The 27420-nt window shown below is 42.1% G+C and overlaps 1 protein-coding gene across 1 annotated transcript in view; it reads right to left on the bottom strand.

Moving 5' to 3' along the window:
* Nucleotides 1–27420, bottom strand: part of LOC145358198 (multiple epidermal growth factor-like domains protein 9) — a 325223-nt gene that overhangs the window by 82908 nt on the left and 214895 nt on the right. The window contains exon 4 of the mRNA XM_080211982.1: nucleotides 7397–7546. Coding sequence (XP_080068108.1) covers nucleotides 7397–7546 — 150 coding nt within the window. The remainder of the gene's footprint in view (nucleotides 1–7396; nucleotides 7547–27420) is intronic.

Here is a 27420-nt window from a genome sequence, read left to right as displayed (position 1 = left end):
CTTGTCTACTCCATTTGGTAAGCATTTTAAAATATTTGCATTGGACACTGGCAAAAGAAGAAATGATGAGAGTCCACCGCCAGAAGTGGCAGTTTAAATCATGCCGTTGCTTTAATGCTGGCCCATCAACAGCGAAATAAATATAGGTTATCACACTGGTAATTGTAGGATTCAGAGTGTTCTATTTGGAAGAGACCTTTCAGAGTCGAGCTGTACACACAAATTATGGGTCTCATACGCACAGTGACACCGGTAGCATTCACTTGGCATTGTAATTTCCTGTATTTACATCTTTGCTCTGGAGCTGCTGTTATTGTCAAAGCTGTCTCAATTTGAGAGAAGCACATTGAAAGAATTATGCTTTGTAAAGTTGAATGATGTGGTTGCAGGGAAGGTACTTTTGACCACTATGAAAAACTCTTTTTATTCTTCAAAGCAATTCATTTAGAAGAGCTCAGTTTATTAATCCTGCTGTGGAATCTGTGGGCTGTTTTTTGTGAACACTGGGGAAACTTGCTCTCAGCAGCACCAAATTCTAAAGGCACTAGTTACTTGGCTACTAGTAAAATCCCGATTGCATTTGCCACATTCTGGAACAGCAATTGGTCAGATTAATTGGTTTCATTCGCTGTCACTGATAGACAACTCAATCTCCTGCTAATTAATGGGAAAGAAAGGGTTCATAGGTCGAAAAATATTCCAAATAGATGACTTGCATCCCGGTGAAAAGCAAAATACTGGAAGTCACAAGAATCTAACAAAAAAATCACAAGCTCTGAAATGCTAACCCGACCTGCCTCTCTCCAAATATGCCCTTTTTCCCGAACCTGGATGGAGACATTAGGTTGGCCCAGTGCCCTCAAACCAAAACAAAAGGTAACAGAAGTGCCTTCTTTTTATAAGGGGACATTTCATAAAAACATAACACAAAAAAGGAAGTTTACCAAATTAAATAACGTTGCCACTTATATCGATCAATCACTCTGGTCCGCAATGGTGTCCACATGCCATGGAAAACGTGGTATGTACCCACGGACAACAGATGCTGCTTTTCTACGACCACCCAAGTGCAGACAAAGCCACGGAACAGAAGCAGGTAGCCCCAGAGTAAATATCCCCACCACCCACACAATATCTATCTTATACTGAGAATCAAAATGAGGTATATGTCAGTTACCCAACAAACTGTGATCAAACACACCACACTACCCAAGAAATGTGACCAAGAAACAGCCTACATATTTCTCAGCAATTCACCCAGATATCAGTCATCTCTGTGAGTTCCACAATCTCATCTCAACTCTGTCTCTCTCATGAAGGGGCTTAAGTTGAAGGCCTAGCTACTGAATTCTGCCCAAACGTCATTCCGACTTGGACTAAATGACTGCACATCCCCTAATGGTTTAATCTTTTCTCTTGAGACTGACATTGGCTTCCCGAAGTTACATTCCAGCACCTGCTAACAAGCACAACTCCAGCCCTTTAGCCATGACAAGCAGAATACCACTACTTGAAAGAGTTACCTCTGTCCCAACAGCCTAAGCTCAGAGCCAATGACCTTCAGTTCCTTGTTCAGCTCTCCAGGGCTTCTCCTGAGCCTTCATTATCTAGAATTTGCATCTTCACTGCTTGGAGCCTCTTTCTTTGCTCCTTTTCCCGGTGGTCTCTTCCTGACAGTCTCCTCCAAATGTTGACAAATGGTGGCTCCTTCCTTAGTGGTCTCCTCTCTGGGATCTCTCCCTGGGAGTCCCCCCCTCTGTCGCTTTGGTCCCATGTTATAACCAAATCCTGGGTCTCATGATCCTTGTTTTTGGGTCACTGAGGGAACGGATCCTGCCGTCCTGGCATGCCCCGCTCAGAATGCTCAGAATTCTTGGGCCTGCTGGGAAATAGAATCTTTGGCCTCTGCCTGGACCAAAATACGTTCCCATTTGTTAACATTAGAGACAAGTCACCACACAGCAACACAAATAATTATCAAAAATATTAGCAGAGCAGGTTGAACAACTGGTGATAGAAGCAAAATACTGTAGATGCTGGAATCTGAAACAAAAACAGAAAATGTAGGAAAATCTCAGCAGGTCTGACAGCATCTGTGGGGAGAGAATAGAGCCAATATTTCGAGTCTAGATGACCCTTTGTCAGAGCAGAGCTGTCAGGTCATCTAGACTCGAAATGTTGGCTCTATTCTCTCCCCATAGATGTTGTCAGACCTGCTGAGATTTTCCAGCATTTTCTGCTTTTGTTTGAAAAAGTGGTGAAGGGAAAATACTTCTGAGTGATCTCTTCTCCCAGGAGTGTCTGCAGTAAAGTGTGTGTAGGAAGTTAGATGTAAACAGAACATCTGTCCTTGGAAACCACCTGTACTCTGATTACAGAAGAATCATCATCCATCAATATGTGCAACTATCAAAGGCACAAAATCACAAATACATTGATCACAAGCAAACCTGAGCAGGACTTTTTCAAACAAAACAAATTGCAGTTACCAGTCACCTTGTGTTTTTCTGCCTTGTGAGGGATTCTCCGATCTCATTAATTTCCACCCCATTGCCAGTGAGAATGGAGAATTTACCGCTCAGTTAAAACTCCATTCACTGCAGCAACACAGGACAATCCCAGCCATGGATGAGGTGGAGGTTTCTGGGGCAGTTTTTAACCATCCTTCCAAACATTTAATGACTGCAGTTAGCAACAGCTGCAAATCTTTGAACAATCAAAATTTAACAATCCCTTCAGTAAATGAGTGACAATTACTAGACCAAAGATCACTGATTGATTAAAATCCAGAGACTCACAACAGGAAAGCAATAAGATCTGTTATTCAACTATATGTCAGATAGATTTTTGTTTGTACCCATGATTCAATGGCTGTCAGTTAGGTACCAGTGTTCAAAACTGCCTAATGATACAGTGGTTCAATGGGAAGATGGTAGCATAGTGGTACTGTCACTAGACTACACAGAGACTCAGGATAATGATCTGGGGGTTCAAATCCCACCACAGCAGATGGTGAAATTTGAATTCAATAAAAATCTGAAATTAAAATGATCACCATGTAACCATTGTTGATTGTTGCGAAAACCATCTCTTTCACTCATGCCCTGTAGGGAAGGAATTCTGCCATCCTGATCTGGTCTGGCCTACATGCAACTCCAGATCCACAGCAATGTGGTCGACTATTAAATGCCCTCTGAAACTCAGTTCAAGAGCAATTAGGAATGGACAATACATGCTGGCCCAGCCAGCGATGCCCACATTTCATGCATCAATTTTAAAACATTGTTCACAATGCCAATGTAGTCATAACAAAGCCCAAGCTGACTATTTCATGAAAACACTCCAGCAATTTCATGAATACTGTGGATAGCGTGTGCTCTAACACTCCCTTCCTTTCTCAAGGAAAGTATTCAACACCTCTCTAATACCAAAGGCTGAAATATGAAATTGCTTGTGCGAAATTATGGGTGGAGAACTTCGTTTCCTGAACATAATACATTAAATGCGTCTTTGACAAGGTACTTTAGAAATGAACATCTCTGCTTCTTTAGGCTTCTGAATGGATTTGACAATATCATTAATGCTCAATGACACATTCTCAGCGAGGAGGCTGAAATGTTAAGGAAGTCAAGAATCCCACCTTAGTTCAATGAATATGGTTCCTTTCCTATTTCCTTTGTCTCTTCTCCATGTCCTGTCCATTATTTGGACATCATCTCATATTTAGCATCTTTTATGTATCATTCCTTTAAAGTCCTATTTCCACATTTTCTTTTGTCCCTTCTGCATCCTTCATCCTTTAATCCTTCTGATATCAATAGGCCCTGTCACTCATTCAGTTATGAAATTCTAACCACGTCAATCACAAATTCTCTAACAGACACAGTCAATAATATAGTCATTTGAACAGAGCTATTGCAATTCAAAAGCCTTCCACAATGAAATATTTCAGATTGTCTCTGATTTTTAACACAATTTAAAATGTCTGTGAGTAGTTTTGACTATTTTAAGTGGAATATTTTAAAATACAGTAAGAATACAGAACAGATTATGAAACTCTTGTTCAATCCAATTGGCGTTGTTTGTTGCCTTTTTGATAGTTTTTGTCAGAGGCATAATTCTGGGGCCAAATTGTCAGATTTTTGGTTGTAAAATAATTTGGTTTGATCATTTATAAATGAAGCTGAGGATTTCACCAGTCTCTCTGTGATCATCAGGAAGGCAGACTCAAAGCAGATCGAGAGGAATAGTGACAGGCATCAGTTTTCACAAAACACTTGCCAAATCTTTAAATAATGGCACATGTGATATCCTCATCATTTATTTCTTCTATTATAGATTTTGAATTGGAGTTCAAAATTAACATTAAATAGTGAAAATTTATATTGCTTCAAAGGATGGTAAAAAACTGAAGCAATTTTCCCTGCAATCATTAGATTCATTCTCGGTATCATGTTATGTTTAGGGTTAAATGACAAATCTTCACACAAAATTTGAACATCTTATTTTGATACAGAACCCAGTGTGAGTGGGTCAGTGAAGTATCTAAAGAACTTTCTGGCTCACTTAACTGAAATGGTAGAATCCTGACAGCTTTGCTTGTACATATGTTTGTTTTTGTTGGTCTTTTTTATGTTTGAGATTCATGTTTAACGCTTTCTTGTAAATTGCAGTAGTGAGTTTGAAGCTATCTGGAGAAATTGCTAGGTCAATGGGTCTTGATTGAAATATGCCAACCAATGAGGTTATTATTTACATGTGTAGCTTAGTGCAGCAGATTTGACTGTTATCTCCTTTCTGAGAAAAATGGATATCAAAATCTGCATCTACTTAAGCATGTTGTTGCTTCTGTTTACTTGTGTATTTACTGTTTAGAACATAGAACATTACAATACAGCACAGGCCCTTCGGCTGTCGATGTTGTGCCAAGCTATGTTTGAACCCAAGATCAAGCTACCCCACTCCCTATCATTCTGGTGTGTTCCACGTGCCTATCCAATAACCGCTTGAAAGTTCCTAAAGTGTCCAACTCTACAATTACAGCAGGCAGTACATTCCATACCCCAACCACTCTGAGTGAAAAATCTACCTGGGACATCCCTCCTGTATCTTCCACCATGAATCTTATAGTTATGCCCCCTAGTAACAGCTACATCCACCCAAGGAAATAGTCTCTGAACGTCCACTCTGTCTATCTCCCTCATCATTTTATAAACTTCTATTAAGTCGCCTCTCATCCTCCTCCACTCTAAAGAGAGAAGCCCCAGCTCCCTCAACCTTTCCTCATAAAACCTACCCTTCAAACCAGGCAGCATCCTGGTAAATCTCCTCTGCACTCTCTCCAATGCTTCCACATCCTTCTTATAGTGAGGTGACCAGAACTGCACACAATATTTCAAATGTGGTCTCATTAAGGTCCTGTATAGTTGCAGCATAACCCCACGACTCTTAAACTTAAACTCCCTGTTAATGAACGCTGACACATTATAAGCCTTCTTCACGGCTCTATCCACTTGACTGGCAACCTTCAGAGATCTGTGGATGTGAACCCCAAGATCTCGCTGTTCCTCCACATTCTTCAGAACGCTGTCGTTGACCCTGTAATCCGCATTCAAGTTGTCCTACCAAAATGAATGACCTTGCACTTATCAGGGTTAAACTCCATCTGCCACTTTTCGGCCCAGCTCTGCATCCTATCAATATCTTTTTGCAGCCTACAACAGCCCTCCATCTCATCCACTACCCTACCAATCTTGGTGTCATCAGCAAATTTACTAATCCACCCTTCAGCCTCCTCTTTCAAGTTATTAATAAAAATCACAAATAGCAGAGGACCCAGCACTGACCCTCTGCTGGTAACTGGCCTCCAGTCTGAAAATTTTCCCGGCACCACCACCACCGCCAGTTACTTATCCAATCGGCCAAATTTCATTCTATCCCACACCTCCTTACTTTCTTCATGAGCCTAAGACAACCTTATCAAACGCCTTACTAAAATCCATATACACAATATCAACTGCTCTATTTTCGTCCACACACTTAATTATCTCCTCAAAGAATTCAATCAAATTTGTGGGGCAAGCATTACCCCTCATGAAACCATGCTGACTATCCCAGATTAAGCTGCATCTTTCCAAATGGTCATAAATCCTATCCCTCAGGACCTTTTCCATTAACTTACTGACCACCAAAGAAAGACTAACTGGCCTATAATTACCAGGGTCATTCCTACTTCCTTACTTGAAAAGAGGAACAACATTCGCCACTCTCCAGTCCTCTGGCACAATCCCTGTGGACATAAGGACCCAAAGATCAAAGCTAAAGGCTCTGCAATCTCATCCCTTGCCTCCCGTTCTAGGATGTATCCCATCTGGCCCAGGGGGCTTATTGACCCTCAGATTTTTCAAAATTGCTAATATGTCTTCCCTCAGAACATCTACCTCCTCCATCCTTAATAAATCCCTTTTTTCATTTTTCAACCCAAGCCACAGCATGATGAGGTGTTCATTCCATTGCCTACCACAGGTCAAGGAAGATCACAGGACACTATCTTTTGAAAAGAGTGACTGAAATCTGGCTCTGAGGGTTTTCTTTTGGATACCTGGGTTCGTTACAGACACGTTAATGTCATAGAGTGCATAGAAGGTTATGTTGAAGCTGAGAACAATACTGACAACAACAACAACTTGCATTTACACAGCGCCTTTAATTAGCATCCCCTTCCTCTCAATATTGGGTACTTTGGCATAATCAGTCCAAAGTGAGCAGCATGCCAAAGAAGGAGAGGCATGTTTCCCACGTTACAACAGTGACTATACTTCAAAAGTATTTCATTGATTGTAAAGTACTTTGCAGTGTCCTGAGACCATGAATGTCACTAAATAAATGCAAATCTTTCTTTATCCTTCATTTGAATGAATGGGCCATTGATTAGTTAAAGAGGGGGAGTTTTCAGGAAAGGAGGGAGGTGGTGGGACATTGTGAAGAAATTCCAGAGCTTGGGACCTGGGTATCTAAATCTGTTGCTAGTAATGGTGCTGCAAAGAGAGGGACGCACAAAAAGCTACAATTAAGAACAATGAACCCAAGAACACAATGGTCCATTCCAAATCTATGCAGACCACTGATGAAAGCTGGGCTTGTCTGTTTCAGGATTTAGCCACAAGCTGCCTAATAGAGGTACAGATCCCATAAATCTCTGATAGAAATAATGATTAAATAACCACACAGCGAGTCTTCATCTTAGTACCAGAGTAAGATTAACAAGAATTAAATCAATAAAATTAAATATCATGAGCTTTCACTGAAAGAAAGGGTTCACAGTTTACTCCCTGTAACTTCAAGGCTGATGGTTTCCATTATCACGATGGTCAAATAGGAAACAAAATTATGTTACCTATATGACAGCTTCCACTGGATGTCACTACTGAGCAAGGGCAACGCTCACATGCAGTTGCAGGGCTGGCTCCAGGCTGCCTGTAGAAAGTATCCTTGCACTTCTCACAATACTGTCCTTTGCTATTTCCAGTGCAGTTCATACAGATGCCTAAAAAAAGCAGAAGGCAAATACAAAATGAGTAACAGCTTCATTTGCTTAGAGAAGGATGAAAAAAGATTTAAATAACAGTGCAGATTTCACATTTATCTACATGACTTGATTAGAGTCTGTAATTCAATAAGCCTAACTTTAGGTCACTTGTTTCAGTTAATCAATTAACCACAGAGATATGATCAAAAGCAGTCAACAATGCTCTGTGATTAAAACAAGCAATGGGAGCAGCTGACTGCAGCACACAGTTCTAACCAATATCTGTGACAAATGCGTTTACATTCCAACATTCATGATGAATGTTTTTCTTGGTCCACATTTATTTATGCCATATCCTGAATGGAGAATTGCACATTTTACAATCCTCTCCCCGGCAGTTGTAGCACAGAGTCTGATTATACTTCACATATGTAGCCAAATTATAAAGTTATAATTAAAAACCAATAAATTTAAATCAGAAATGGGTTATGAGCCATACCTTTAAAGAATGAAGCACATGTTAACCAAAGTACTAATTGGAAAAAATGACATGCACCAGATCATGTATTCCCTGTGTTCCTTTCTTGTGTTTCCATAAAAAGGCAGCTGAAAGTTTGACTTGTACACACGACATCACCATAATTCAATCACAGTTCACACTTCTCTGGTTGCACCATGTTACTCGAATGAAGTCCTCTCCTAGCCTACTGCAGCAGCCCATTTTCAAATGAATGAGACTGTGTCATTTTTATATTGTATCTTTACAGCCAAGATGGCCATTTGTAAACTGTGATTGAAGAGGCCAACATTGCGTGCTTATATCACCCTTGCGCACACACCATCATATATTTTTCAATAATCTTCATAACTATTCCCTGAGACCCCAGGGAAGGTCAGGGGGGTTTGTGCTGGGGGTGGGTGAAGTGAGAGAGAAGAGGCGAGGGCAAGATGCAAACTGTACTGCAGCACAAACAGCCCTGATAGCTAACAGGACAGTCACAGTATGGGCTTTCTACACTTCTAGAAAATCAGCGTACCTGCAATTCTCAGTCCATTAGACTTCTACAAAGATAAATCTTCCCTTCCTGTGAAAATATCACTTGCCATCCTGCACAAAATTTTAGCAAAATAATCCAAATTAAAAATCCCATTTGAGTGTTTGATATGTCACTTGTAATCCAGGCTAATGCTCTGAGGTTATGGGTTCAAATTCCACCCCAGCAGCTGGTGAAAGGTAATTTTATATTCCAGATTTGTTCATTAGTTTCAGTAACGGTGACCATGACAGCTATCACCAATTGTTAGAACAAACCCATTTGGTTCACTAATGTGCTTTAAAGAAGGAAATCTGCCATCCTTACTTGGTCTGATCTACATATAACTACAGACCTTCTGCAACATGGGTGGCTCTTTAACTGTCCCTGAAATGACCTTTGAGCCACCCAACAGTAATTAGAGGTGGGCAACAAATGTTGGCCTTGCGAGTAAAACCCTCATTCCATGACAAGAATAATGAATCAATCTCAGTCATTTTGTATATACATGAGTAGCAATTCTGCTCTGACATTAAGCATTTAGATAATTACATGGGTACGATGGGTCCAGAGGGATATGGGCCAAATGCGGGAAATTGGGATTAGTTTAAGGGTTTTAAAAAAGAAAGGGCGGCATGAACAAGTTGGGCAGAAGGGCCTGTTTCCATCCTGTAAACCTCTATGACTCTATGAGATTACGATTTAGTTCATTGAAGGAATACGATTCATCATTTAGATATAATTATATGCATTTCTCTTCTCTCCATTTTTATTGTTCTATGCCAAAACCTTCATCTTTAGAAATGAGACAAAATTACGTCCTGAGATTCACATGAAAAGAAAGGACTGTGAGCCAAAGAAGATGAAAGTATTTGTCAATACAAAAAGTGTTGTGAAGAAGCCATTCTTACACATCTTTTTCTTAAAGTGAGGTACAAAAATAGTGACAGGCTCTGAGTATAGAGTTCTACAGGGAACTGTGCTATAAATAAACCTCTGATTGCCTGTAATACTGAAGCTCCTCATTATCTGAATCTGCCACCAAAATAGTACCTGGCACAAGACAGTAGCATGGGCTGAGCCCAATGTTTGTGGTTCAATTCAAAATGGCCCAAGCTGATCTTAATATAACATGGGGAGGAGGTGGGTCTATTGAATGCATGAAAAGACTGCAGGCTGTTGTGTCGCAATCCAGTGTTTATGGAGGCAGTTGGAGTGTGCACGCTGGAGCTCAGAACTTTTGGTGGGAAGGGTTAGCTAGGTTATACATCCAAAGTCCCACCAAGATACAGAAAATTATTATTGTTCTTCAGGCTCTGATTTCAGAGATCTTGAACTTCAGACTGCCCTAACGTAGAATGTAACAAAAAACTTATACCAAATTGATCTAACTTTGAGCATACAACTACCTGACTCAATCCTGACCCACTCTGGGAGCACAATAGCTTCTGTTCTGAGGGATTATTATCATCAATTGTAGCAAAACCCAAAAGGTTAGAATATGATTTGATTTGATTTATTATTGTCACATTTATTAGTATAGTGAAAAGCATTGTTTCTTGTGCGCTATACAGACAAAGCATACTGTTCATAGCATACATAGGGGAGAAAGAAAGGAGAGGGTGCAGAATGTAGTGTTACAGTCATAGCTAGGGTGTAGAGAAAGATCAGCTGAATATAAAATAGGCCCATTCAAAAGTCTGATGGCAGAAGGGAAGAAGCTGTTCTTGAATCAGTTGGTACATGATCTCAAACTTTTGCACCTTTTTCCCGACAGAAGAAGGTGGACGAGAGTGCATCCAGGGTGCATGGGGCCCTTGACAATGCTGGCTGCTTTTCCAAGGCAAGTAGGAAGTGTAGACAGAATCAATGGATGGGAGGCTGGTTTGCATGATGGACTGGACTTTGTTCACAACTCTTTGTAGTTTCTTGCGGTCTTGGTCACAGCAGGAGCCATAACAAATTGTGATACATCCAGAGTGATGATGCAATACTCTTCCCTTATACTAATAATTAATGCATAATTAAAATTTTTGTTTTTTTCAGCTTCCCAAAGATCATATGATAGCCATTTACTTGTAAATTAATGAGCTTCAAGCTATATAAATCTGTATGCAAGTTTATTATGGGGGAAACATATTTGAATAATTCCAAACGGATGCATTTTAGTTGCAGGTTCGTTAACTCTAATGACAGACCGCATGTTCGCTGTGTTCACTAAACAAATGTCCAGAAAGCAAGAATTGGGTTTTCTTTTTATTATGTCATCTTCCTAACAATAATCTCTGCAAATACCAACAAACCAGACCTTGAAATACCAGCCAGTTTGTAATTTAATTAGACTCAAACTGTTTCCTTCTTGATTGATGCAAAAAAGTGCTGAAGTGAAGCAACATGAACACTGTCGAACTTCCACTGTCAGTTCTCTGGCGTTTGTTTCTCTGATGGGTCCCAAAGTGCTGAAGTTAAATAGTTTGTGCGTGTGTTGGCTGACCACAAGGAAAGGAGCATTCCAGTTCCAGCTCAACTGTAGGTCCTTAAGAAAAAGGCCTTTGCAAAGTCAATCCGTCCAGAAATGTTTATGCTTGGAGCAGGATTTCCCACAATGGAAATCTACTTCCCAGAATGTCTTTGTACCTTTTGCAATTTGACATCCAGATTAGATACATTAGTACAGTTAATGACACTGTGTTCATCTGGACTGAGCTGTAAACAGAACAAGGCCTACTGCAACATCTGCTTTCTGATAACACAACTCACACTGCCAGAAATCGTTCTCATTATCATACACCCATTATAAAGAGAAACCAAAGTCAAATGCTTTATACAACATTTTTTTTAGAAAGATGTGAGCTGTTTTTACATTGTACTATATTAAAAATTGCCAGCGTATGGGTAATTATTTTCAGATTTTGCTTGACCTTTGTTAAAGCAGTGGGAACTCATTTTAGTTTGCTTCACTAAGAATAAAGCTTTGATGATTTATTAAGCATTGAGTTTGTCCACTCAGACTGGAGTACCCAAGTAGGATTTTCTAGTCACGCTTGCCCTGAAATCAGAAAATTCTTCCCGAGGTTAACAGACCTTTCCGTGGTCCACCCCTCACCCACTACAATTCCTGTGGCAGGTGGAACAGGAAAATTCACCCCCGCCTTAATCTCTGCACCATTCTCTACTGAGATTGGCTTTTGTTCAAGATTATCCAGTTTGACATAGTTTAGAAATTATCCAAAGAAAAGGGAATCACTTTTTACCCTGTATCACTCAGTGCTTGTGTCCTATTCTAGCATCGCTGTGCAGTCCATGAGCCAAACTGGACTCTGATATTGAAATCATTACAATCCTGAAAACAATCATGTTAGTTGTTAATAACATGTCGACTTAAACCCCTGTTCCCCTCTTTTCTCCAACTTCCTGGCAACAACCAATGAGAGAAGTTTATGGAATTTGTTGTCATTAAGGATGGGAATTTTCAGCCCATCATAGCAGTCCACCACTGGAGGGGATCTAGCAACCCAGCCAAAGGCTCACTAACTTTCAGCAGGACTGGACAATCCTGGTGGTGGGAGTGAAAAATCCCATCCCAAGATGAAAACCATTCAATCAATTCCCTCTCTTCCAATAGCTTCCCAGACCAAATCTCTCAAAGATTGCCTCTTCTGAAGCCCTGAGCTTGCATCTTTCTCTCCCACCTTCACGCATGTTCTCTCTTGGCTCTGCTCCCCAATTCTTATTCTGATTTTAAACACTGGGAAGACAAAAGCCATTGGTACTTGAAACAAACTCCTATCTCCAGCCATCAAATCAATTGCTCTCCCTGGCAACTGACTGAAGCTGAACCAGACTTTATCAGCTTTGTGTCACACTAGACCCCATGATGGGTTTCTGACCACATGATAGCACCATTACTCAGACTGCCTATTCTCACCTCCTGTAACATCATACAGCTCCTCCCCACTCTCCCCAACCCCCACCTTGGCTCACCTGCTGCTGACACCCCCATCTGTGCCTTCGTTAGATTTGGACTTGACTTATCAAACACATTCCTGGATGGCCTCTCTTGTTGTCCGTTCCAAAAACTTAAGATCATGCAAAACTCTCAAGCCTGTGTCTTAACTCATGCCAAGTCCTGTTCACCCATCTCCTCTGCACTCGCTGGCCTATACCTGGCTGTTCCTGGTTAAACAGCACCTCTAATTTTAAAATTCTCATCCTTGTTCCTTCCTCTCTTTACCAATTGTATTTTGATGCTTTCCGTTCAAACTTTCCTTCATCTTCCCTAACACCTCCAAATGTGGCTCGCTGTCAGATTTTGTTCACAAGCATTTCTGCAAAGTGGCTTGGCAGCTACTTTAAACGTGTAATATAAATGCAAGTTGTTGTGCATACTTGCATTGATGCAGATATATAAACATAAAATAAACATAAGGTTCTAAATTTGCAACATGATATCATGGAATGAATGCTTTCATTACTTGTCAATAGTAGTTTAGAAAATGCACCATGAAGTGATAAAGGTTTGTAACCCAGGAGCCTTACAATGGTAGCAGTATAACCGAAAGTCTTATCAATGAGGTTTGATTACAAGGTGATTAAAGTAACATTGTTCGCTGGAGCAGGCGGAGTGGAGGAGCACTGAGTCAGGTAAGAAATTACCTGTTTAAAAACTGTTAGATTCATTTAAAAGCATTTTCGTGGGCTTTTTAGTGTTTAGTAAGAACTTACCTTGTAGAACTGTTAGATTCATTTAAAAGCATTTTCGCGGGCTTTTTGTGTTTACCGCTTTAAGAATTCAAAGGGCGTGGATAGTGGGGATTTGCGACTAAGCAGTCTTTTAAACAGCACCAGGTTTAAAAGGAGGCCTGGTGTAGACAGTGGGCAGCGTCGGAGCGGGCAGCGTCGTGAGAGGGAAGTTGAGTGAGCTGCTAGGGCTTAGGATCTAAGGGCTTGCCAGAAAAGGGCCAGGTAAGTTTGCGTTGAAATCGGTGTTCAGTAGTACTACAGGAAATAATGGAGGGGCATGTGATGTGCTGTTTCTGTATGATGTGGGAGCTGGTGGACCCCAGGGTCCTCCCCAGTGACCATGTCTGCAGTAAGTGCAGGTTGCTGGAGGAGCTCCAGCTCAAAGTAGATGAGCTGGCCTCTGAGCTGCAGACACTGAGGCTCATCAGGGGGAGGGAGGGTGCCATTGATAATGGGGTGCAAGAGACATCCACACCCCCGAGACTGGCTAACTCTAAGGGTCAAGAACAGGAAGGAAGGTGGGGGCCGGAGGGAGGAAGGTGGGGGCCGGAGGGAGGAAGGTGGGGGCCGGAGGGAGGAAGGTGGGGGCCGGAGGGAGGAAGGTGGGGGCCGGAGGGAGGAGGGTGGGGGCCGGAGGGAGGAGGGTGGGGGCCGGAGGGAGGAGGGTGGGGGCCGGAGGGAGGAGGGTGGGGGCCGGAGGGAGGAGGGTGCGGACCGAATGCCTCAGCCTCTCAATCTGCATAACAGGTTTGAGGTTCTTGCTTCCAGTGTGGACAAGAACGAGGGCTGTGAGGTTGGTGAGCAAACTGCACACGGTACAGTGATGTAGACACAGGACATAGACAAAGAGAAGGTGAAAAGGAATGTAGTAGTAATTGGGGATAGTGGGGTTAAGGGTTTTGACACTGTCCTTTGTCACAATGACAAAGAGCACAGAAGGGTGTGTTGTCTGCCTGGTGCTCGGGTCCAGGATGTTGCATCTGGGCTGCAGAGGAACCTGGAGTGGGAGGATGAGAATCCGGTCGTTGTAGTACATGTGGGTGCCAACGACGTAGGCAAAATGCGAACTGAGGATCTGGGGAGCGAGTATGAAAAGCTGGGAATGGAATTAAAAAGTAGAACCGACAAGGTGGTTACCTCTGGACTACTGCCTGAACCGTGTGAAGACGGGCGTAGGGTTGATAAGATTAAGGAAGTGAATGGGTGGCTCAGGGATTGGTGTGGGAGGAATGGGTTTGAATTTATGGGGCATTGGCACCAGTATTGGGGTAGGTGGGACCTGTTCAGGTGGGATGGGGTTGGTCTGAAACGTGCTGGGACCAGAGTCCTGGCGAATCGTGTAGATAGGACTGTAGGTAGGGCTTTAAACTAATTGGGGGGGGCGGGGAGAGGGTGCGAGGGTAGGTGAAATTACAGGGTTGAAAGTAAAGGAGAGGGTAAAGTACGGGAAGGGGCCAAGGATGGCCCAATAATAAAGGGAGTAGGGGGCGCTCCGGCAAATAGGGTACAGGTGAAGGCTGGAATGAAGGCACTTTATCTGAATGCACGAAGCATTCGGAATAAAGTGAATGAGCTGGTGGCGCAGATCAGCACAAATGGATATGATCTGGTGGCCATTACAGAGACATGGCTGCAAGGTGACAGGGACTGGGAGCTGAATGTACAGGGGTATCAAGTGTTTAGGAAGGATAGGCGGGAGGAAAAAGGGGGGGGGGGGGGTGTAGCTCTACTGATTAAGGATAGCATCAGGGTGGTAGTAAGGGATGATATAGGAGCCAAAGAGCAGAAAGTGGAATCGTTGTGGGTGGAGATGAGGAACAGCAAAGGGAGGAAGACGCTGGTGGGTGTCGTCTATAGGCCCCCAAATAATGATCTGGAGGTGGGGCGGGCTATTAACGCGCAAATAAATGCGGCGTGCAGGAATGGAACGGCGATAATTATGGGGGATTTCAATCTACATATTGATTGGTCGACCCATGTTGGACGCGGTAGGCTTGAGGAAGAGTTCTTGGAATGCTGCCGGGATAGTTTCCTTGAACAGTGTGTGCTGGAGCCGACGAGGGAGCGAGCTATCTTGGATCTGCTGTTATGTAATGAGGCAGGTAGAATTAGGGACCTTGTGGTGAAGGATCCTCTTGGGAAGAGTGATCATTGTATGGTGGAGTTTCTGATGCAGATGGAGGGGGAGAAAGTGGGTTCCCGGACCTGTGTCCTTTGTTTGAACAGAGGGGAGTACAATAGGATGAGAGAGGAATTGGCGAATGTTGATTGGGGGAGCGCATTGGAAGGTAGGTCTGCTGAGGAACAGTGGAGGATCTTTAAGGAGATCTTTCTTGGTGCTCAGCAGAAATTTATTCCGATGGTTAAAAACGATCGTAGGAGGAGAGATAATCAGCCGTGGATAACGAAGGAAGTAAAGGAAAGTGTTAAATTAAAAGCGGATGCGTTTAGAGTGGCTACGAGTAGTGGGCAAGAAGAGGACTGGGAGAGGTTTAAATATCAAAGAATGACAAAGAAGTTGATAAAGAAGGGTAGGATAAATTATGAAGCTGGGCTAGCGCTTAATATAAAAAAGGATAGTAAGAGTTTTTATAAATATATAAAAAGGAAGAGGCTGACTAGGGTGAACGTTGGACCCTTAGAGGATGAGAGGGGGGACTTAGTGGTAGGGGATGGAGAAATGGCTGAGGCCTTGAATAACTTTTTTGTTTCGGTCTTCACGGAGGAGGACGTGAATAATTTGCCGGGTGTTAGCGATGGAAAGATGGTAGGAGTGGAGGGCCTGAATGACATTATTGTTACTAGAGAGGCAGTGCTCGACAGACTGGAGGGAACCGATTGTGGACAAGTCCCCAGGACCGGATGGAATGCATCCGAGGGTTCTGAAAGAAATGGCGGAGGTGATAGTGGATGCCTTGGTGATTATTTTCCAAACATCGCTGGATTCCGGGGAAGTGCCGGAAGATTGGAAAACGGCTAATGTTACGCCGTTGTTTAAGAAGGGTGGCAGGCAAAAGGCAGGGAATTATAGGCCGGTTAGTTTAATGTCTGTTGTAGGTAAAATGTTAGAATCTGTGATCAAGGAGAAAATAGCAAGGCATCTTGAGGAGAATTGTTTGATAGAGCAGACGCAGCACGGTTTCGTTAAGGGGAAGTCGTGTCTGATGAATTTATTGGAGTTCTATGAGGATGTGTCTAGGGCGGTGGATAGAGGAGAGCCGGTGGATGTGGTCTTTCTTGATTTTCAGAAGGCGTTTGATAAGGTGCCACACAAGAGGTTATTACAGAAGGTTAGAGGGCATGGAGTTGAGGGTAGAGTGTTAGCATGGATAGGGGATTGGCTGTCAAATAGGAGGCAGAGAGTGGGGGTCAATGGGTGCTATTCGGATTGGCAGTTGGTGACTAGTGTGGTGCCCCAGGGGTCGGTGCTGGGGCCTCAGCTATTTACCATTTATATAGATGATCTGGAGGAGGGAACCAAGTGTATGGTGTCGAAATTTGCTGATGACACCAAGCTTGGTGGAACAGCAAGTTGTGCAGAGGGTGTGGAAAGTCTGCAGAAGGATCTAGATAGGCTGGGCAAATGGGCCAGGAACTGGCAAATGGAATTTAATGTTGGCAAGTGTGAAGTTGTCCACTTTGGTAGGAATAATGGTAGGAAGGACTATTACTTACATGGCGAAAAACTGCAGCATGCAACGGTGCAGAGGGACCTCGGGGTCCTTGTGCATGAGTCGCAAAAACCCAGCCTGCAGGTGCAGCAGGTGGTCAGGAAGGCAAATGGGATGCTGGCCTTCATAGCGAGGGGGATTGAATATAAAAGTAGGGAGGTCTTGCTGCAACTGTACAGGGCACTGGTGAGGCCGCAGCTGGAGTACTGTGTGCAGTTTTGGTCGCCGCACTTACGCAAGGATATTTTGGCCTTGGAGGGAGTGCAGAGGAGGTTTACTAGGCTGATACCGGAGTTGAGGGGGTTGAACTATAAGGAGAGGCTGAATAAACTAGGCTTGTACTCGTTAGAGTTTAGAAGAATGAGGGGAGATCTCATTGAGACATATAAGATGATGAATGGGACGGATAGGATAGAAGTGGAGAGGCTCTTCCCGCTCAGAAGAGACAGTAGGACTAGGGGGCACAGCCTCAAGATAAAGGGGGGGCGGTTTAGAACGGAGTTGAGGAGGAACTTCTTCACTCAAAGGGTGGTGAACCTCTGGAATTCTCTGCCCGTTGAAGTGGTGGAGGCTGCCTCGCTGAATATATTTAAGACGCGGGTTGATAGGTTTTTGATAGGCAAGGGGATTAAGGGTTATGGGGAGAGGGCGGGAAAGTGGAACTGAGCCACGACAGATCAGCCATGATCTTATTGAATGGCGGGGCAGGCTCGAAGGGCTAGATGGCCTACTCCTGCTCCTATTTCTTATGTTCTTATGTTCTTAACACCGACGCTTAAAATCTGAAGTAATTGAATATTGTGTGGTATCAGAACACAGGAAATTTGCAGCCCCATGCATACAAACTATAATTGTGGTATGGAAAAATAACTGTCACTAGCACTGAGATACCAGAACACTCTTCAGCTTTTAAAACAAAGCATCCATAAAAATTAACAGAAATAATGCTTTTGCTCCACTAATGAGCAGAGATCATAAAATAGTGCAGCTAAGTACAATAATCTGCACTTAATTTCACTTCAGCCGGACAATGTACTCCGCCAGTGTAAGGCCAGCAGTCCTGTGGGGTAGGTTCCACCTGACACATAATATATTTGTACATGCATTCTTTCTTCCTGCAATCTGCTGTAAATTATGTCATGGAAAGTCTGGCATAATGAGCAAGATCACAAAAGGCCCTGCTGTGCACATGATTTAACACTTGCCAGACACTGAAGCAGTCTGGAGAACTTCATGGAGCCCTGGAACCCTCGTCAAAAGAGAATCAGAGCATTCCTTATGGGACAGAGATTCTGCAAAATAGTGTAAGCCACAGAATAAAATCCATTGCTGTATACTAATCTCCAGCATCCAAGCAGCTGTTGGCTAAACTTTCAACCTCTGCGCTCTTGTATTCGAAGACTCCAATTACATGACATTCTTGGCCGCTGGCTGCTGTTTCTTTGGTCAATTGGCCAGCACAATCTTGCTGGTGTGTAAATCATGCCATCCAGGGGGTGCATGCAGCTAAAAGCCATTGAAAGGTGAATTTATATATTGAACATTGCATCAAAGCCTTGCACCTGATCCTTAGCCATTATTCTGTGAAAGACGTACAGATCCAAACTCTGAGAAACGCATGTAGATGCACGTACAATGAATATTTGGATTTGGTTACAATTCCACTGGGTAAGATAACCATGTGACACTTGCAATCTGTATCACAAACTTTCCATACTTCTGTAAATAAGCCTCAATGTTTCATCAGTTGCACTCTTAAATATGTAGCACTGCAGACTGACTCTTCTGTTAACTCTATCATTTGAAACACTTCCACCAGGCAAGCGCTCTATTTTATCCACCCCTGACAGTGATATAAATAGTCGCCTGGTCATTTTGCCCTACTCAATACAGTACAGCTGGAGCATGAAAATAATCTCACTGCTGTGCAATGTATTCTCGTGCAACTATGTAAAATGTACTAAGGGTGCAGTGTGCAATCCTTAGTCAGCAGTCTCAAACTGTAAAGCTGACAGCATCTCACATTGATCCTGCATAGAAACACAGGATGTAGAAAATAGGAGCAGGAGTGGGCCATTCGGCCTCTCGAGCCTACTCTGCCTCTCAGTATGGTTGATTATCCAGCTCAAGAGCATGATCCTGTCTCTCCTCCATCCCCCCACCCCTGCATATTCTTCGATCCCCAGAGCTAGATCTATCTCCTTCTTGAAAACACACTCAACTGCTTTCTGGGGTAGTGAATTCCACAGGCTTGCCACTCTTTGGGTGAATAAATTTCTCCTCATCTCAGTCCTAAAAGATGTGCCCCTCATCCCTAGATTATGGCCCCTGGTTCTGTACTCCTCCACCATCAGGAACATCCTTTCTAAATCTATTCTGTCCTGTCCTGTTAGAGTTTTATAGGTTTCTAAGAAGTTGGTTTAAACTCTGCGTTACTCAGTAAGAATTTTTCATTGTAATTGGTTGAAGAGTCACACTATTTCATGCCTTGCTCAGGTACCCTACAGATCTGATATGGTGTGCATTGCACTGGAACAGATCCCTAATGATGGGAAGTTACAGGTCAAAAATTGAGAAAATCTGTGGACAGTTTTCAGCATCATAAACAATGAGTCTTAGCTCTTCACCGCTGAATTCATATTCTAGCCAAATGGTTTAAGACAATTTTATCAAATTTCCTTTTAAAATCAATAATTCTTGGTCATCTACAGCATTAAAGATAAAACCCTTTACCTATTGTGTAGTTTTTTTATATGTATTCTGTGGCTGTGTGCACCCCCTCCCCTTATGCTTCTGAACGCCAGCAAAAATAATCCTGACTGATTGAATCTCTTCTCGTACATCAATCCTGCTATCCCAGGAATCAGTCTAATAAACCTTTGCTGCCCTCCCTTTATTAGTAAGAAAGGACATTCACCATTTGTTTTTGGATGTTTTCATTTACTAATGAACACTAAAAGCAAGGTCTAATGAACTACTTGCACACTTTTTGAAAGGTTTATTTGGGTGTTATCCTCCAGAGACTTTGCATCTTAAGTGGTGTGAGACCACTTGCTACAGATGATTTACACGTATCTTAGTACATTTAGCATTGAGCTCACAGGCCCTACTGCCCAGTTATACAGCTACTTTCATTTTGATGTACAGACAAAGCTGAAAGTTCTATTGCTTCCTCAAATGTTGACCTTATCATTGGATGAACTTCAAAAGATGACCAAGTAAGAGACTGAAGTGAAAATTTCATGGGTCATCGTGTGTTTCAACAACAGTATCAGGAACTCAGAGAGGAAGTGCACATAGAATACATACAAAAAAAAACACACAACAGTAAAGGGTTTTATCTTTAATGTTGCAGTTGACCTAGGATTATTGATTTTAAAAGGAAATTTGATAAAATTGTCTTAAACCATTTGACCAGAATATGAATTCAGCGGTGAAGGGCTAAGACTCATTGTTTATGATGCTGAAAGCTGCCCACAGATTTTCTCGATTTTGACCTGTAACTTCCCATCATTAGGGATCTGCAAACCACAGAAGATCTGTAAGGTATCTGAGCAAGGCATGGAATGGTGTGACTCTTCAACCAATTAAAATGACAAAATCTCACTGAGGAACGCAGAGCTTAAAACAAGTGTAAATAAATCAATGTAAAAAATATACAAAAAGCAAATTAAAGATGGGATTCAGAACAAGTGATGAATGTAAGAAACATACAGAAAAAGGAAAAATTATTTTTCCAAAGTTAACTAACCTCTGAAGAAATGAGAACCCACACTAGTAAAATTAAAATTTCAATGTCACACAGATTGTATGCAAACAATTATGCCATCTCACATTACTGAGAATGTAGTTACATCTGAATGGACCAGCTCTAATATTTTCTGCTATGTTTAGTGGGGACCTACTGCATAAGTACTACAACTTCATGCCAGTGCCTATGTTTCAATGCTGACAAGGTACTGTGAGAGCATAACCTATGGCGGAACAGTGTACCTCTGACAGCAACTTTTGGATTTCTGATTTCAGTTATGCATTCCCTGAAATTTACTGTCCATTTTACTCCATAACAATGGTGAGTGATGACAAGATCTCCATTGCACTTCATGGAAAATTTGGGCCATAGACTTAGGCCACAAACAGAGCTCTTTCAGTCCAATTTGTTTATGCTGCTGTTTATACTTTATATGAGCCTCCTCCACTCCACCTCAACTCTTTCAACCCAACCTTCTATTCCCTTCTAACACGTGCTTATAAATTGGTTTATCCGTTTATACCTTGTAAAAGAGAAATAAAAACTGAAAATGCTGGAATATTTTGGCAACATCAAGAAACAGAGTTCATATTTGGATTCTGTGATCTTTTGCTGGAATAGTATGTTGAAAGTGAAGCCTCCAGCTTGGGCCAAAATCAACCTGGGCGCACAATGGTGTTTTGCAAGCACAGGATATTGGTTAATATCTTCTGCAAAAATATTGATTCAGAGATATTCCTATAATGACCATCGCTTAGTTGGGGTTTTTATTCTTAGCTCCACACAAGTACTTCCCAAAAAATTCTCCATTTTGTATTGTTTTGCAGTTATAGCTACAAAACATGCCAATTGTAGCCAGTTCTCCTATTTACTTGTTTCTAGTCCAATATGTTCAACTCAACAGTGCATTTAATCTGTTTTTTTAAACAGTGTAGCATTTAGTTCAGGTTCTGTGAATCAGTCTGAGCGATTTTGAGGGGAAAAAATAAAAGCAAATTACTGCAGATGCTAAAATCAAACAAAAACAGAAAATGCTGGAAAATCTCAGCAGGTCAGACAGCACCCGTGGAGAGGGAATAGAGCCAACGTTTCGAGTCAGGATGGCCCTTTCTCTTTATTTTCTCCATAGCTGTTGTCAGACCTGCTGAGATTTTCCAGCATTTTCTGATTTTGAGGGAACTTCCATTTTCAGATTAACCTATCTATTGTGTGCAGTTTTAGATGCCTTACGTAAAGTGTCAATTTGGATCAGTTGGTAGCACTTGCCCCTCCCAGCTGAGTCAGAAGATTGTGGATTCAAGCCCCGCTGTTGGGCATGGATGTACAGTCTAAGCTGACACTTGGATGCGGGACTGAGGAAATGCTACATTATGAAAAGTTGTCATTTCTCAGATTACAGGTGGGTATAAAATAATCCTGTACTACATTTCTACGGAAAGTCTCACTTGTGCCCTGTGTTACAAATGTGTAATTATGTTATACCGACTTTAAGGACAACTGTTTGAAAGGCACATGTCTGTTTTCAAACCTTTAATTGAGTTTAAAAGCCTTTATTCAAAACAGAAGTATGCACAGACAACATGGCACCTTCTGGTGTTTATTTAGCCTGGTCTGATGATATTTCTGGAGATGGCTATGAAAAGTCATTAAAAATTCAAAGAACCCACCAGGGATGTCCTCTGAATTCTAAAAGAGGTGAAAGAACCTTTTTATTTCTGAGAGAACAAGAGACAGGAAGTGACTCAAAAGGAGCACAACAGAATTAACTTCTCCTGGTGGAATGATACTTCATCAAAATTATCACAATTTATGTTTTCTAACTATATGAAATCTGTTCAAGAAAAGCCATTTTTGTGTGCAAAACCACAGAAAGAACTCCAAGAAACAACTTCGGAAAGGGTTCATAACCAAGAAAGGACAAAGAGAAAGTTATTAAACAGCTGTCTGCTGAAAGAGTTCAGGCAATTTACAAGTGTCATTATTGCAGAATTAATGAGGAGTAGGAAACCTTTAGGAAGTGTAAAGGAGAACATGCCCATCAACATCAACGGGGACGAGGTAGGAAGGGTTGAGAACTTCAAGTTTTTAGGTGTCCAGATCACCAACAACCTGTCTTTGTCCCCCCATGCCGACACTATAGTTAAGCCCACCAATGCCTCTACTTTCTCAGAAGACTAAGGAAATTCAGCATGTCAGCTATGACTCACACCAACTTTTACAGATGCATCATAGAAGGCATTCTTTCTGGTTGTATCACAGCTTGGTATGGTTCCTGCCCTGCCCAAGACCACAAGAAACTACAAAAGGTCGTGAATGTAGCCCAATCCATCACGCAAACCAGCCTCCCATCCACTGACTCTGTTTACATCTCCCGCTGCCTCGGCAAAGCAGCCAGCATAATTAAGGACTGCATGTACCCCCGGACATTCTCTTTTCACCTTCTTCTGTCGGAGAAAAGATACAAAAGTCTGAGGTCATGTACCAACCAACTCAAGAACAGCTTCTTCTCTGCTGTGGTCAGACTTTTGAATGGACCCACCTCACACTAAGTTGATCTTTCTCTACATCCTAACTATGACTGTAACACTATAATCTGCACTCTCTTGTTTCCTTCTCTATGAATGGTATGTTTTGTCTGTATAGCACGCAAGAAACAATACTTTTCACTCTATGTTAATAGAGGTGTTATTTTTCTTGATCCTATATTTTAATACGTGTCAATAATAAATCAAATCAAATCACTGTCTCCCAAAAACTTAATGACTTGCTGAATCTGACTGAAAAAGGCAAACAACAATCAATTGACTGAAGAAACCATTGCAGCTGCTAAATTGAATCTTATGCCGCAACCCATTCGCTTGTGAAAGAAGAAACTCAGCAATGGATCCACAACAAGATCTCACAGATATTCTTAGCTTATGTTTCACTTTAAGGAAATGCCTGTTACATGGTTGTGATACTAGCTGACATTCATCTCAACTCACACCTCAAATCACATGGCTTTATTACATATCTAACTATTCTATGCGGGACATTGCTGTCCATAAATTGGTTTCCACCATTTGCCTTCACAACAATAGTAACTATACTACAGAAGTGTTTTCTTGGCTTTGAAGCAATTAAAAACATCCTGAGAACATCAAAGATGCTGCATAAATGCAATCTCTTCATTTAGGAAGGAATCAAAGACTGAGAAAGGATGCAGAAAAGGTTGACCAAAATTACACCAGGGTAAAAAAAAAAGAGGCATCATTTATAGCAGGGATTTCGAACAACTAATCCTTTTAACATAGAACATTACAGTGCAGTACAGGGCCTTCGGCCCTCAATGTTGCACCAACTTGTGAAACCAATCTAAAGCCCATCTAACCTACACTATTCCAATCTCATCCATTTGCTTATCCAATGACTATTTAAATGCCCTTAATGTTGGCGAATCCACTACTGTTGCAGGCAGGGCATTCCAGGCCCTTACTACTCTCTGAGTAATGAACCTATTTCTGACATCTGTCCTATATCTATCACCCTTCAATTTAAAGCCATGTCCCTTTGTACTAGCCATTTCCATCCAAGGAAAAAGGCTCTCACTGTCCACCCTATTTAATCCTCTGATAGAACATAGAACAAGTAGCATAAAGAAGATTATCACTGCTCAATAAATTGATAGCTAGGAAACATATGTGGAAAGTCATTGTCAAAAAGAAAAAGGAGTAAGAGACTTTCATTTAAACAGAACGTGGTTAGACATGGAATCATAGGATCCCTACAATGCAGAAGGAACCATTTGGCCCATCGAGTCTGCACCAACCACAATCCACACAGGCCCTATTCCCGTAACCCCACATATCTACCCTGCTAATGCCCTGACAGAAGGGTCAATACAGCATGGTCAAAATCAACCTAACCTACAAATCTTTGGACTTGGGATGAAATTGGAGCACCTGGAGGAAACCAGAGCAGACACAGCAAACACGTGCAAACTCCACACAGACAGTGACCTGAGGCTGGAATTGAACTGGGTCCCTGGTGCTGTGAGGTGGCAGTGTTAACCACTGTGCCACCCACGAAGTGCTTTCTAAGAAATGACAGAAAGGGCAGATCCCACATTGCAAACGAGATCAATATTTGGAAAAAGAAAACAAATGCAAAGATATGGAGTAAGGACAGGGCAATGAGATTTAAAAATGGATAGTTTTTTATGATAACTGGCTCAGATGTACTGGGCACTTCTACACTGTAAAAAGTAATGATTTTATAAAATGCTCCTAGGTTGATTAAAGCAGCAGCCTAGAATGTTGTTTTCTCTCTCTCTTTCCACAGTTTTGACTCTAACCCATAACAAATAAATGGTTATTTATGATGGTTTGAAAGAAAATTAATCTAGAGATATTTTAGTGGGTCCACATGACAAATTGCCTAGAATTTATGAATCACTAACATTCTCTCGCCTAATAACATTATGATGGCGTGGAAAGCTTTAAAATATACATTAATAACCAGTTAAAGCACAATTTGAGGTTAGGAGTTGAATTTTCAATCAGAAGGCAGGAACCAGAATTCGGAGCTAGTTCCATGTCCTGACCCCATACAGTGGGATTTAGGTAAACTCACTAGGATTCTCTAAGCTGCAACTAATTAGAGGCCTAGAGAGCGGCCTCACCTTCCATTCAGGAAGGTGGGCAGTCTCCCAAAGCCGGAGGATTAACTGGAAGTACCCCACAGCACCTAGTGATCAGCAGCCCTGTCGGCCGAGATGTGGGGATTTTGAGTTAAATATGGAGTGAGATGGAGAAGGCCAGGTCAGCTTTTTTCACCATTTGAAAAAAACCAGAGCTACCAGGCCATGACACTATAGGATAACTCCTCCATGGATTGGCCAGTGGCTGCAGCTGTGTCCCGACAGCCATTATGGATCTCAGGAGAGAATCAATTCCCTAATTCCCCAACGGCCAGCATCACCCCTTCTTCCGCCTACTCTGGCCCAACACCAAGCCAAAGTGGGCTGTTTGGATTGCAGAGCCTATTAAAGCCCTGTTATTAACAATTGCAGGTCCCAATTGGCTGCCTTTCCAATCCAACCCTGAGATTTCCTTCATTGAAAATGGTTCAGTGTCAGAATCTTAGGAGCGAATCAGCACAGATATTGGCAGCACAAAGTAATGTGCCTCCGATCAAACCCGATATTAATTTAAAAATCCAGGCTATGGATGGGATTTTACAACCTCGCTTGAGCAAGACCAGAAAATCCCGCCTGAGATCAATGGACATTTCTATTGCCTACCCCTCGCCTGCTCTGATTCTACGGTGGGTGGGGCAGTAGAATTCCACCACGAGTTAGATGCTTTGTTGGAACAGAGCATGCTGAGATTTAATTTCTATTTGACCTGCACATGCATCTGACCTTGGGAGTACTCAGTGCTTATAACGGGAGCCAAAAGGAAAAAACGTTCTTGACACTGATGTCACTACAAAACTTGAATCCCCTTTAAGCAGCTCTTCTCAGAGCTAACCTTTTATGACTGACTTTTCAAGCTGACTGAGCTGATTTTAATTTCTGGCAATTGCACAATTAGGGGGCTATGCAACTGACCCTCTGTGACACCTCTAGCCTGAATTGGGGCAAGGCCAATTTTGATAGTATCAGACAGGAACTTTCAAAAGTTAATTGGGGGATTCTGTTGGCAGCCAAAGGGACATCTGGTAAGTGAGACTTTCAAAAGTGTGTCAACCAGGGTTCAGGGTAAGCACATTCCTCTTAGAGTGAAGGGCAAGACTGATAGAAGTAGGGAACCCTGGATGATTCGGGATATAGAGGCCCTGGCCAAGAAGAAGAAGGAGGCACATGACATGGATAGGCAGCTGGGATCGAGTGGATCCCTTGAAGGGTATAGAAGTAGAACTGAGAGAGAAATCAGGAGGGCAAAAAGGGAACACAAGATTGCTATGGCAGATAAGGCAAAGGAAAATCCAAAGAGCTTCTAAAATACATAAAGGACAAAAGAACAACTATGGAGAGAGTAGGGCCTCTGAAGGATCAACAAGGTCATCTAATTGCGGATCCACAAGGGATGGGTGAGATCTTAAATGAATATTTCTCATCAGTATTTACTGTTGAGAAACACATGGATGTTAGGGAACTTGGGGAAATAAATAGTGATGTCTTGAGGAGTGTACATATAACAGAGAAGGTGGTGCTGGAAGTCTTCAAGCATATCAAGGTAGATAAATCCCTGGAACCTGATGAAGTATATCCTAGGACATTGCGGGAGGAAATTGTGGATTTAGATCAACAGCCACAGGTGAAGTGTCTGGAGACTGGAGGGTGGCAAATGTTGTGCTTTTGTTTAAAAAGGGCTGCAGGGAAAAGGCTGGGAACTACAGGCTGGTGAGCATCATATCTGTAGTGCTTAAGTTGTTAGAAGGCATTCTTAGAATCAGGATCTACAGGCATTTAGAGACACTACGGACTAATTGTGGATGGTCAGCATGGCTTTGAGTGGACAATCATGTCTCACAAATTTGATTGAGGTTTTTGAAGGGGTAACCAAGAAGGTAGATGAGGACAGTGCCGTTGATGTTTTTCACGTGGACTTTAGCATGGTAGGTTGTTGCATAAAATTAAATCTCATGGGATGCAGGATGAGGTAGCTAAACAGATACAAAATTGGCTTGATGACAGAAGACAGAGTGTTA

This window comes from Carcharhinus amblyrhynchos, chromosome 25, assembly GCF_965287045.1.
Source record: "Carcharhinus amblyrhynchos chromosome 25, sCarAmb.v2.hapA, whole genome shotgun sequence".
In the NCBI taxonomy this organism is placed as follows: domain Eukaryota; kingdom Metazoa; phylum Chordata; class Chondrichthyes; order Carcharhiniformes; family Carcharhinidae; genus Carcharhinus; species Carcharhinus amblyrhynchos.
Note: the sequence above shows the minus strand (reverse complement) of the source record. Positions and strands in the feature narration are given on the sequence as shown.